This window comes from Bombina bombina, chromosome 6, assembly GCF_027579735.1.
Source record: "Bombina bombina isolate aBomBom1 chromosome 6, aBomBom1.pri, whole genome shotgun sequence".
Taxonomy (NCBI): domain Eukaryota; kingdom Metazoa; phylum Chordata; class Amphibia; order Anura; family Bombinatoridae; genus Bombina; species Bombina bombina.
The window spans coordinates 401,448,116-401,462,331 of record NC_069504.1 but is presented as its reverse complement, the minus strand read 5'-3'; the positions used below and the strand labels follow the sequence as shown (position 1 = coordinate 401,462,331).

The following is a 14,216-nucleotide window of genomic DNA, read 5'->3' as shown; positions in this document are numbered from 1 at the left end:
TATTAATAGAACATAGACGTGTTCTATCTAACCAATATGGAGACAAAATAGAAGAAATACAAAAAGAACTTTCTAAACACCTTGAAAACCCTGACTATGATCGTTTGTTGAAAAAGATGTATGAACGTACAGCCAAATACCAGGAAAAACTGGTTTGGTCCAAAAAAAAAAAAAAAAAAAGAAAAAACTAGAGAGGGATAATAATGACTACATCAAAGACCAAGTATACAATTATAATCGTCAAGAAAAGAATACCACACAAACTGTTATTTCAGACCATGATTCTAATAATCAGACCACAAATTCTGATACTCCTAAAAATCATACAAACAGTAAAAACTTTACATCACAAAACAAAAATGTTGAACGAAAAGAAACATGGACTACTGTCCGTCATAAACCTACACACCACTATTATAATAAAGAACAACAACCACCTCAACATTATCATTCTGAATATTACACAAAAAATAATCCTCCTCCTCCCAATAATAGATTTTATAATAGACATAATCCAGATTATAATACACACCCCAGGAGAAACCAATCATACGACAATTACAATACATATCCTAGGAGAAACCGAACCAATGATGACACATCATAACAGATTCTCACATCCCTCTTATGATCATTATAACAATAGACATCATAATTCTTATCAATACAATCCTTATTATGAACATGAAGACTACTCAAATTATAGACATAGAGATCATAACCCCTCCACCAGTCATGATTACAGACCACAAACCCCTAAAGAAACACATCGGAATCAACAACAACAAAAGGAAAATGATTTTCATCCAAAAACATCTTCTTTCCAACATCCAAACCGTTTTGCACCTTTAACCTCAGTTACGGAAGAAGATGTTTTTCATGAAAGAAATATTAGGCCAAACTCTACATCTTCAACTTCTTTTTTAGAGAATGCCCCACAACATTGCCGAATTCCCCTAGAAGATCAAAATTCCAGAAAAAGACCCCTATATATAGATCACGAGGCTCAAGAGGCAGAGGCCTTACCTCCAAGAAAAAGAAATTACAAAAATTAGAGAAAGGGATCTTTAATCTATCTTCCCACACACTCACAACCAATGAAAAAAGAGTATTACAAAAAGGATTATCTTTCTGCCCACCAAATCCACATAAACTGTTTAACCTTTTTGTTGATCTTAACCGATTTACAAGAAAAATTTCATTACAAAAATATTTCACATCAAAAACTTTAAAAAAACAAAACCTGCAAAACACAGATACACTATGTATACTTACAGACAACATGGAATGCAAGAACAATACACCCACCATTACCAGTTCAATAGACAATCTAGCTACACATCTATATGAAGGCTTTATACACACAAGTGTTAAAACAAAATCACCTTTTTCACCTGTGTTAGGATCTAATCAATACATAGAGATTTATCAAAGTATGGTTCTGGAAGATTTTGAGAAGTTGACACGAAAAAACGCAAAAAACAAAATTTATATCAATTTACAAGAGAAACAAGCTATCCACTCCCTATCTAACAATCCCAACATCATTATACGTGATGCTGACAAGGGAGGAGGCATCATTATTCAAAATATTACTGATTACCTAAAAGAAGCTGATAGAATTCTAAAGGATGTCAATTATTATAGAATTCTTAAACAAGATCCCACTGAGCAATTTCTCAAAAGCTACCAGAGATTAATACAGAAAGGAATAGACCAGAAAATCCTCAATAAAGACGAAAAACTTTTTCTTAAAGTAACGAATCCAAGTATAGCACACTACTACCACCTCCCGAAAATACACAAAAATTTAGAAAATCCCCCAGGGCGCCCCATCATCACAGGTATTGATAATCTGACTTATAATTTATCCTATTATATCGATCTTTTGTTACAAAAATATGTTATTGGTTTACCGTCCTACATTAAAGACAGCACAGATCTTTTGAACAAACTGAAATATCATACTAACACAGGAGACCTTCTTTGGATCTCCTGTGATGTTGGAGCACTATATTCCAACATCAAACACCATTTAGGTCTAAAAGCCATTTCACTCTTTCTCGAGAGAGATCAGTACATGCCTAATGCACAAAAAGAATATACTTTAGAATGTATCGAATACATTCTTCATCATAACTATTTTATGTATCAAGACTCCTTTTTCCTACAGATCAAGGGAACGGCCATGGGCACCAGATTCGCCCCCAGTTTTGCCAATTTGTTTATGGGCATGTTCGAGGAAAACTACATCTATAATTCCTCAATGGGGGCGAGTCTGGTGTTCTATGGCCGTTATATAGATGATCTTATCTTTCTATGGAGAGGGGATCAAACATCAGCTACAGCTTTTGTTGCATCGCTCAATGAGAATCAAATGGGTCTTAACTTTACATCAGTTATACATGAAAAATCAATAGATTTCTTAGATCTATCTTTAAGTTGGGATAATGAGGGTATTTTTTGTTCAAAAACTTTTTTCAAAAATGTGGATAGCAATAGCTATCTCAATTTCACTAGCAACCACCATAAAAAATGGCTAGCAAATATTCCTTATAGCAAATTCGAAAGGATTAAACGAAATTGCTCACACCTAGAAACCTTTGAACAACAGAGTAACATCATATATGAGAGATTTATTAACAAAGGATACCCAAAAAAACTCCTAGATGACTGCTTAAATAAAGCTAGATCATTAGATAGAAACACCCTCCTAGAGAAGAAATCCGGGAAAAACAATATCAATAACACCTTACAGTTAGATCCTCTTTTCATAACCCAATACAATAACAATTATCGACAAATTCAACATATTTTGAACAAACACTGGCACATAGTATGTAGAGACCCAATTCTAAAACCATTATTATCAGAACAATCACGAATTGTGTATACCAGAGCGCCCACATTAAGAAGTAAATTGGCCCCCAGCAAAAAAGTAAAACATACAGTTTCTAATCTGAAACTCAAAAAAGCAAACCCTTTCCTAAAACAGGTGGGAATATACAAATGTGGCATGAAGAGATGTCAAACATGTAAATATATTACTTCAGGCAAAAAAACTTTTAAATCATTCTCAACAGGAGAAAGTTTTGAAATAACTAGATTTTTCAATTGCAACTCCAGTTATGTCATATATGTCCTAGAATGCATTTGTGGGGTACAATACGTGGGTCGCACCTCCAGGAAAGCTAGGACACGCTGGGGGGAACATTGGCGCAATTGCAAGAACTGTAAAAAGACCACTATCAAACACAGTATACCTGAACACTGCCTCCACAAACATGGGGGCAACCCATCTATATTTAAATTTTATCCGATAGACTTCATCCCCCCCTCCACAGACTATAACAGAATGATCTCACTCAGACAACGTGAGACTTTCTGGATACACAAACTTAAAACTTTGTATCCAGCAGGCCTCAACTCCAATTTAGATCTAGCTGTCTTTAATTAATAGTACATCTGTCTCATTTGCATTTTCGGCGTCCATTATATATACTGAACATAAAAGATGTAAATACCATATATACAAATACATCGGTAGCCATAACTACTTTCACCCTCTATCACATCATTACAAACAACCGTTCTCTATAGATCATACTAGGATATAAACATATAGAAAATGATTTGTTCTAGGCGTCATCAAACCTTGCCTATATCTAGCATTTACATAAAAACTTCCTAAAAGACAAAACACTAAGTCCCTATCTACTTCTAGGATTAAGGAGTAAATACAAAAAACCAGCACCTATAGAATTAGAATAAACCTATCTTATTGAGTTTTTAATATACTCACAGATATTGACAAATACGTTAAGTAAATGTATATATCTAAATAGCGCAGACATCTTTTTCAGCAAACAAAAATAATCTGGGTTATTTGCAGATTTTTTTCGCTTTCGATTAAGATAAAAAGAAAAAAACCCACTCAAAAATCGAGTAACCTGTTTTTATATTACGAGAAAATACATATATTTTTTGACATAAACTTATCTAAACAATTTTAATATGTTTTTAACAATATTTTCCATTCGATATTTTATATAGACATATGTTTTTATCTAATCAGTTAGTTATTGTTGTTACATTTTTTAGAAATTATTCCATTCAGCCACTTAGAAGAATGTCTAACAAAATCGTCTCTTTGCAACAATGTTACCAATATGCCTATTGGTTCTGTTTTATCCAATCAGGTGATATGTACACCTTTTTAAATGTACCTGTTAACAATGTATGTAATTGATCTGATGAAACGGCCAGGAGCTAACGGCCGAGAAACGAGTTATCAGCTCCAAAAATAAAAACCCCTTTTTTCCAGTTACTCAGCCTGGACTGAGTTTTGTTTTCTTGTGCAAAGAGACGCATATTACAGCCCTATAACAGTTCACACTGTTTACTGCTCAAGATGTTCCGATTCCAACTGGAATAAATAAACAAACACCTTACCAAGTACGGCATCCAACAGAGGAGAGTTTGGGAATTTTGTCCTTGGATCGTGAGACACCGAGAGACCAGCACCTTATCGCTTTGGTCAGCGTGCTGACTGCTGAGAATGTCAGCTTGCTCGTATGCACTTTTTTAACGAAAAATGCCACTCCACTTGTGAGTACCTGTCTTTTGGTTTATACTAAATCTTTCCACCTGTCTAGAGATATCTGCACTATGAGGAGCTCTCTTTTTCTCTTCACCATTTAGATTTCTGACTCACCGACAGCACCAAGAGAAGCAGCCTCGCCGCACGGATTTCGCTTGTTTGATTGAAATTTTACAAGACTTTTATCTTATTTTTGGCATCACTGATGGACACTTTTGGGTTTGCATTAGCTTTTAATCATTAATCACTGTTTTTTTCACTTGACTATTTATTTTTATGTTACAAATTGTATCACATCACCAAGTTATATAAGCACTACCATTACTATTATTAATTCCACCAGATTCTACCTCAGAATCACTTACTAGTCTGAGACATAACACAAACACCACTTTAGCATCGAAACATTTTTGTCTATTTATAACAAATATTCTGCTACAGAGATACACACTTTTTCCATAGATTTTTTTCAAAGATTTTTTTCAGTACTCAGCAACGTATCCTTTCTTTAAGAAATTTTCTATATGGCGCCCCCTATCTATATTCAATAATATATATTTCCAAACAAGGTTTTGCCCTTGTAAGGAATCACCAGAAGCTTGACTTTAGAGGAAACGTCCGCAGACCAGGATTTCAAACATAACGCCCTGCGGGCTAGGACAGCGAAACTAGAAGTTTTAGCTCCTAGTCTAACAACCTGTAAAATGGCATCTGCAATAAAGGAATTGGCCAACTTAAGAACTTTAATCCTATCTTGAATTTCATCCAAGGAAGCCTCTACTTGAAGAGAATTAGACAAGGCGTTGAACCAATAAGATGCCGCACTAGTCACGGTGGCAATACACACCGCAGGTTGCCATTGGAGACCTTGATGAACAAATCTTTTTCAAATAAGCCTCCAGCTTCTTGTCCATCGGATCCTTAAAAGAACAGCTATCCTCAATATGAATAGTGGTTCTCTTAGCCAGAGTGGAAATGACCCCTTCAACTTTGGGTACAGTATACCAAGGGTCTTTAAAGGGACACTGAACCCACATTTTTCATATGTGTTCATATTCAGATAGAGCATGAAATTTTAAGCAACTTTCTGATTTACTCCTATTATCAAATTGTCTTCATTCTCTTGGTATCTTTATTTGAAATCCAAGAATGTAAGTTTAGATGCCAGCTCATTTTTGGTTAACAACCTGGGTTGTTCTTGCTGATTGGTGGATAAATTAAACCACCAATAAAAAAGTGCTTAAAAAGTGCTGTCCAGAGTTCTGAACAAAAAAAAAAAAAAGCTTAGATGCCTACTTTTTCAAATAAAGATAGCAAGAGAACAAATAAAAATTGATAATAGGAGTAAATTAGAAAGTTGCTTATAATTGCATTCTCTATCTGAATCTTGAAAGAAAAAAATTGGGTTCTGTGTCCCTTTAATGGAGTCCTGGACAGGAAACATTTTCTTAAAAATGGGAGATGGGAAGAGAGACACCCCTGGTTTCTCATTCCTGTGAGATAATCTCAGTAGCACGGTCCGGCACAGGAAAAATTAAGTTTTTAAGTTTACTAGATTTCTTTTTTTTTCCCCATATAATTTTTATTGTTTTTTTTTTACAATACATATACATACATGGTCTCAACAGGACAAACAGGGAAAAAAAGAAAGCAAAAGAGATAAATCATTACTTTCAGAATTTTTTTTACAACAATTACCAAGGGTGGGGAGACAAAGGAAGCAAGAGAAGGAAGACCTGAAATAATTAAATGATTAACTTATATACCCCTTTATACATCTTTCCAATTGTCCTTTTTATAAAACATAAATTAGTGTCTAGCACCGGGGGGAGGGGAAAAAATGTATATATATATATATATATATATATATATATATATATATATATATATATATATATATATATATATATATACACACACACAAGGACAAAAGTAAATGCACTCTCAGGTCTTCCACGATTTACTTTATTGTAACGTTTTCGAGGTTCACAACCCCTTCATCAGCATATATATATATGTGGATAGGAAAGAGGAAATCCAGAGGGCGCACAGCTTGGCACTAGAATAGATATTAGCTATTTGTAGAGTAAGTTTGTTACTTTATAAACAGTGATGTTATAGTAGTGGAATACAGGAAGAGGGCATAAAAAATAATAATAATGTCCTTGGTTTGTGATTGTAAAAAAGTTCAGTATTATACTTTAGAATATTCGACACTTCTTTGTCTGAGGTAAGTGATTTTGTGCTTACCAGAGGTAACCTCAATCATATGAGGTAAGTTGTAGATTTGTTTGGGTTAGAGATGTTTCTTTGGCTCTTGTCCGGTCGATTTGGCTTTGTTCTTTACTGAAGGAATCTTTCTTTTGGTGGAACCCTTAGGATCTTTGTTTCCAGGGGACTCCTGGCAGCGGTAAGTTGTTTTGAATGAAAATCCTGGACTCTCTGGTATCGTTTGTTGAAAGGCTGGGACTGGTGGATCGATTTGAGTGCTTCAAACAAGAAGCTTGTTGCACTTTGGAGGATTATACCGAGTTGTAAGACAGACAGCGCCTGAAGGATTTCAAGTAAACTAATCCAGTGGACGTCGGTTCACACTTCAGTGAGGACGCTGATTCGGGTAGATCCCGCTTGCTAAATTGCGTTTACATACCTCACATGTTTGAGGTTATACCTTATATGAACACCTGAGACAACCCAGATTCTCATCACCAAGAGGATAAAGAGAGTCTATGATTTTCCATTGCCTTTCAACAAACGATACCAGAGAGTCCAGGATTTTTATTCAAAACAACTTACCGCTGCCAGGAGTCCCCTGGAAACAAAGATCCTAAGGGTTCCACCAAAAGAAAGATTCCTTCAGTAAAGAACAAAGCCAAATCGACCGGACAAGAGCCAAAGAAACATCTCTAACCCAAACAAGTCTACAACTTACCTCATATGATTGAGGTTACCTCTGGTAAGCACAAAATCACTTACCTCAGACAAAGAAGTGTCGAATATTCTAAAGTATAATACTGAACTTTTTTACAATAACAAACCAAGGACATTATTATTATTTATTATTTTTTATGCCCTCTTCCTGTATTCCACTACTATAACATCACTGTTTAGAAAGTAACAAACTTACTCTACAAATAGCTAATATCTATTCTAGTGCCAAGCTGTGCGCCCTCTTGATTTCCTCTTTCCTATCCACATTCTTAACAGTGACACGGGTACACTGTATCAGTGGCATCACGCATATATATCACTACTACTACTATTGTTGCAAAACAGCTATTTCTCACAAAGTGTTAGAGTTTTTAGCGCAGGTGCCCCTCCTTTTTTCTAACATATATATATATATATATATATATATCGTATATAACTTTATATATTAATCAGCTGTGTCATGACTATCTATTTGCATTTATTCTGAATCATTATATGATCTTATCGCATCAGATCACCTATACTTTGGAATCAAGTACATTTCATATTATATCAATATCCATTTGCATTTATGCTGTATCAACATGTGGTCCTATCACAACAGATCAAGTATCCCTCAGGCTCAAGTGCCTTTTATATTCCCTTCTCCTGATTAACTTTACTATAGGTCTTTAAGTTCCAGGCGAGATGGACAGAAAAAAAAAAAAAAAGAAAAAGGCATCCTCAATCCTAGCCCCCCTGTATGCTTCTCCTCCCCATGCCTAATCATAACCACTCATCTCTGAGCCTGCTCTCCATTATAAATGTAGCATTTTCAAACCTTGAAATCAATTCCTTTTGTATCTCTCTGTCCTGTATCATAATCCAGAATTTCCACCTCTCAAAAAACCTTTCAACATTAACCTCAAGATTTTACCAAATATCATTTTGCTCAATCAGAAATTGCTTCTGCACTATATTTTTTTAGGAAACATTTTCTTAAAAATGGGAGACGGGGAAAAAGAAACAACTGGTTTCTCCCATTCGTGTAAGATAATTTCCCTAACACGATCCGGCAAAGTAAAAACCTCCGAAGTGGAAGGTTCATCAACGAAACTATTATGTTTAGTGATGCACCGAAATGGAAATTCTGGACCGAAACCGAATCCAAAAATCCGGGATGCACTTGGCCGAAAACCGAAACTGATACCGAAAATGTATTTTTTCAAATTATTTTTTTTTAGGTTTTTTTTTGCATAATTAGAGCAAATAAAAAAATCCCACACTTTTATTGAAAGTAACACACTAAAATTGGACAAAAATATCTTAAAACAATAATATGCTACACAATAATTTTACCAAGAAAAAAAAAAAAAAAAAACAGGCAAACAATAATGCCATTTTCGGCCAAAATGTTTCTGCGACCAATATTTTGGTGCATCCCTACTTAAAACAATTATAAATATCAATATACTATATTATTGTTCATTTAGTTCTATGTAACAGAATCATATTTAACAGTTTTTTTTTACTAATTATCCAAATAAAGTATAGTCCTAGAAAACTCATTATATGCAGAACAGAAAGTCAAGTAATAAACTTAAACAGCAGCTCTAGGCTAGCATCAAATTTGAAACATGCTACACAATAATTTTACCGAAAATAACAGGCTAAAAAACCGAAAACCGAAATAGCCAAAAATGCCATTTTCGGCCGAAACTTTCTGCGACCGAAATTTCGGTGCATCCGTAATTATGTTAACTAGATTTCTTACGAGTGACAACGACAGGGGTATCGGAAGTCATCTAAAGTAGCTAAAACCTCCTTTAACAATACACAAAGGTGTTCAAGCTTAAATCTGAAGGATACCACCTCAGTCTCAGAAGAAGGAATTATACTGTCCGAATCTGAGATTATACCCTCAGAAAGTCCCGATGTACCTTCCTCATTAGACTTATGAGAAAGGGCAACTTGGGAAGCAGAATCGAGGACAGGCACCTTACTTTCTGAATTTCTAGATTTCCTCTTGCGTTTTCCCTGTAATCTGGGAATGGCAGTCAATGCCGCAGATACCGCTGAAGATACCTGGGCAGCAATTTCTGCTTTTAAATAAACTCAACTAGGAGTTATAGAGGAACCACACGGCACTGCATGTGACACCATTGAGGCTTGGGACGTAGCAGGAGAAAGCTGAGGTATTATTTTAACAGCATAATCCTGAGAGACATTAGGCTCCAAAATGTTACCTTTATTTTGCAAGGTTTTCTTGACACATGAAGAACAAAATTGCATGAAGAACAAAATTGCATAATAAGCATGAATTCATGAGAGCAGGCTCTTGCTCCATATCAGACATGTTGTGAAACAGTAAATAAACTTGTACAGATACGTTTCAAAGATTTTAATATTCAATTAAAATAAGCCAAGGAAAAAATTCACTTTAAATTTTATCCCAAATTAGGATTGTTCCCCAGGTAAAATTATGTGAGAAAACTTATGAAGTAAAGCCCGTCATGTGACCGCAACTTCCAAGCTGAAATTACTGCTGCGACACAGAGAGGCACTAAAAATAGCTTCCTAGTACTATGAGTACCAGAAATAACCGTTTTTTCAAACCTGACAGTTTAAAATGTTGCATCGGTTTATTTTAAAGCAAAGGAGAAATTAATAAGCTGATGAAATAGAAAATTCAGCATTACTTTCAGTTTAAACTTGTATTGTTTTATCAAGTAAATATGTGTCAGAAAATAAAGCCTAATAAAAACATTTTACCCTTTCTTTTTAAAAGAGTTTAAATGTTAGTCCCACACATGCTACAGTGCCTGCTTCATGCCCCAGTCTAACCCATACAACAAGATTATCTATGTCACAATAAAAAAGCAGTATCTTAATTTGTTAAGTGCATGGTCTCCCCAACTGGAAGAAAAAGCAGTTACCTGCTCTGCTGTCCGGCATGTAGACAGTTACAAGGTATAAGAAGACACAGTTCTTCACAGAGACCTTTGAAAAAGAAATAGCAGAGTAGCAAAGAACAGAGTAGCCAACTCTGGCTTTCTAAACTAGGGCAGCAATTGTTAGGAAAACTCAGTAAGTGCCTCTTTACAAGTTCCTAACTGCTTTAAAGCCACCCCTACCCGACTGCAAGGAATAACGGGGAATACAGATTTTCCCCAAAACTTGCTTGTAGATGAAATCAAATATTTTCTTCAGACACCCATAACTTCACCTCCTCCATGCACCAAAGGCAAAGAGAATGACTGGGGGTTGTGGGTAAGAGAGTGATACTTAACAGTTTAATTGTGGTGCTCTTTGCCTCCTCCTGCTGGCCAGGAGTGATATTCCCAACAGTAATTACTCAAGTCGTGGACTCACAATATCTTAGGAAAAAAAAAAAAGAAGATAAAAAGCATTTTCTTGCCAGCGATACACATGTATTGACAAGTCCAAATAATTGTATCTGCCTCTTTAATAGAATTCAAAATCATACCTTGCACATGTCTCACATGGCATCATAATGTAAATTGATAGGAGGGAAGACACTAAAAATGTTCTAAAGACAAAGTTAAGAAAAAAAAGACCTATAAATGGATTACATTTGTTGTTTTTTTTTGTTAAACAACAAGAAATTAAAGTTGTTTTTATACTGGTGCCATGGTCTTGTGGTTTCCTTAATAATTTGTTATTATCTGTAACAGACATGCAAATTTCATTAAACCAAACTCTGAATCTCTAGAAACATTATTAAAACAATTTTGTCCAACTTTGTATTCAAACATTTTGAGAGAGAAAAAAATGACCATTCTAAAGCATGTTTTCCTACTTTAGTAGGTAGTGGTGCAGTGAAAGATGAAAAAAAATAAGCAACCTGAACCTAACAACTGGAGTTTTTTCCATGCAAGCATTTTAACAGACAACAAAATATGCAGCAATGATTATAGGAGTAAAACCTGATTTTCAACTACAAGACCATAGCTGTCTCATATTTTTGTTTGGAAATTTAGTTCAAAATTCAGTCTACAAAAATATCAAATATTTTTAATATTTAAATAACATGTTTGAAAGAAGATGTATATAGTTTAAAACAATCAATTTATATTAAAATCTATATACACAACCTAGGATACAGAATATTGAGCATCTAGTCCAAGATTTTTTTTCCCATTTTATATATTGAAGTTTTAATAACATTTTTACCTAAAGAAAATATACCATGTCATTGCACAATATTCACTTTGCTGTATCTTCTACAAATTTCTTAAACGTTCACACAAAATGTTCTGTAAATAAGACGTTAGACACTTGAAATTTGACATTTGCACTCTAAAAACAATACTGAACAAAATATTTTGCAACAATGTAAATCAGGGGATTCACAATTTGGATTAGAATTTATTGATCTACCCCTTGCAAGACAAGAGTGGTTATTCAGACAATAAAATATACATTATAGCAAGACTCGATAGTGGCTCTGCACTTACCAAGAAGCAAGACCAAGACCACTTATTACTGTAAAGTATTGATAATATATTTTTTACACCCAACATCACCATAGCAAAGCTTTCTAGAACGATAGAAATCCTTGAGAATGTATATTATAACTTATTCAATTTAAAATATTCTAGACTCTTAGCTTTTCTAGATTACTTTATTTTAGGAAAATACCAATACATAGTAATAGAACAGTTAAGATGATCAATTTTCTTGTCCTACTGAAAGCCACAATGCCGTTTCATTATTTTATTGGCCAGGGATGAAACTACAATTTAGCAAAATAACACATAAAGCCTATAACTAATCAGCGGTGGAGGGGTAAAATGATACTTTAAAGAGAAAAAATACTGCAAAGAAGAGGTAGGAGCCTTGCTCAAAATATCTCTTCTTTTAAAAACATCAATGCAGAAGTACCTGGTGTTCTCAAATGTCCACAAAAAGTGCTCTCCTGTGAATTAGTCATATTTGATAAACATTAGCTAAAGGCACACTCCCAACTAATGCAGAGCCAATACAGCTTAAATGCACCAGAGCACACTTTTTGCTAAACAGCGGAATGAACCCGAAACAGCTGTGCCTTCAATGCTTTTAAAAGAAGATGCCTGAGCAAGATAAGAAGCTACTTCAAGATCTCCTCTACCTGTTCAATTTAAACATTCTAAATTTTAAAGTGCCATACCAATAAAACAGGCCAACTATTAATCAGTATTTAGAACATTACTTGCAGTATTTGCGTGGCATCATCCTGAAACTCAAGAATGGGCATATTTGTTATTTATATTAATAGAAATTAAAATGTAAATGTCTAACTCATAGTGAAATAATGCACCTTCATCAATATCTGGTGGCAGGCCCCCCACAAACACTTTACGGGAATATCGTTCCACGCGTTCACCATTCTGGTGTGGAAAGCAGTGTGGCGACCCCAAACCACTATGCAGAGTCTGATCACTTCGACCATCATCCAGAAAACCATCTTCCATTGGAAAGAGAGAGGATTGACCTTCAAAAAAAGAAAAGAAAAACAAAATTTATGCTTACCTGATAAATTTATTTCTCTTGTGGTGTATCCAGTCCACGGATTCATCCATTACTTGTGGGATATTCTCCTTCCCAACAGGAAGCTGCAAGAGGATCACCCACAGCAGAGCTCCTCCCCTAACTGCCACCTCCAGTCATTCGACCAAAGACAAGCAAGAGAAAGAAGAAACTAGAGGGTGCAGTGGTGACTGTAGTTTAAAAATAAAAAACACCTGCCTTAAAATGACAGGGCGGGCCGTGGACTGGATACACCACAAGAGAAATAAATTTATCAGGTAAGCATAAATTTTGTTTTCTCTTGTAAGGTGTATCCAGTCCACGGATTCATCCATTACTTGTGGGATACCAATACCAAAGCTATAGGACACGGATGAAGGGAGGGACAAGGCAGGCGCTTATACGGAAGGCACCACTGCCTGTAAGACCTTTCTCCCAAAAATAGCCTCCGAAGAAGCAAAAGTATCAAATTTGTAGAATTTAGAAAAAATATGAAGCGAAGACCAAGTCGCCGCCTTACAAATCTGTTCAACAGAAGCCTCATTTTTAAAAGCCCATGTGGAAGCCACCGCTCTAGTGGAATGAGCTGTAATTCTTTCAGGAGGCTGCTGGCCAGCAGTCTCATAAGATAAGCGGATTATACTTCTTAACCAAAAGGAAAGAGAAGTTGCTGAAGCCTTTTGGCCTCTTCTCTGTCCAGAGTAAACAACAAACAATGCCGATGTTTGACGAAAATCCTTAGTAGCTTGTAAATAAAACTTTAAAGCACGAACCACGTCAAGATTATGTAATAGACGTTCCTTCTTTGAAGAAGGATTAGGACACAGTGACGGAACAACAATCTCCTGATTGATATTCTTATTAGATACCACCTTAGGAAGAAACCCAGGTTTGGTACGCATAACTACCTTATCTGCATAGAAGATCAGATAAGGGGAATCACACTGTAAGGCAGATAACTCTGAAACTCTTCGAGCCTAATAGCTACCAAAAACAGAACTTTCCAAGATAAAGGCTTGATATCTATGGAATGCAGAGGTTCAAACAGAACCCCTTGAAGAACCTTAAGAACTAAATTTAAACTCCATGGCGGAGCAACAGGTTTAAACACAGGCTTGATTCTAACTAAAGCCTGACAAAACGCCTGAACGTCGAACATCCGCCAGACGCTTGTGCA

General features: G+C 35.3%; 1 protein-coding gene across 1 annotated transcript in view; it reads right to left on the bottom strand.

Moving 5' to 3' along the window:
- The window catches only part of CPEB4 (cytoplasmic polyadenylation element binding protein 4), a 476,000-nt gene that overhangs the window by 242,482 nt on the left and 219,302 nt on the right, over window positions 1-14,216 (bottom strand). Inside the window, exon 4 of the mRNA XM_053717141.1 lies at window positions 12,831-13,004. Coding sequence (XP_053573116.1) covers window positions 12,831-13,004 — 174 coding nt within the window. The remainder of the gene's footprint in view (window positions 1-12,830; window positions 13,005-14,216) is intronic.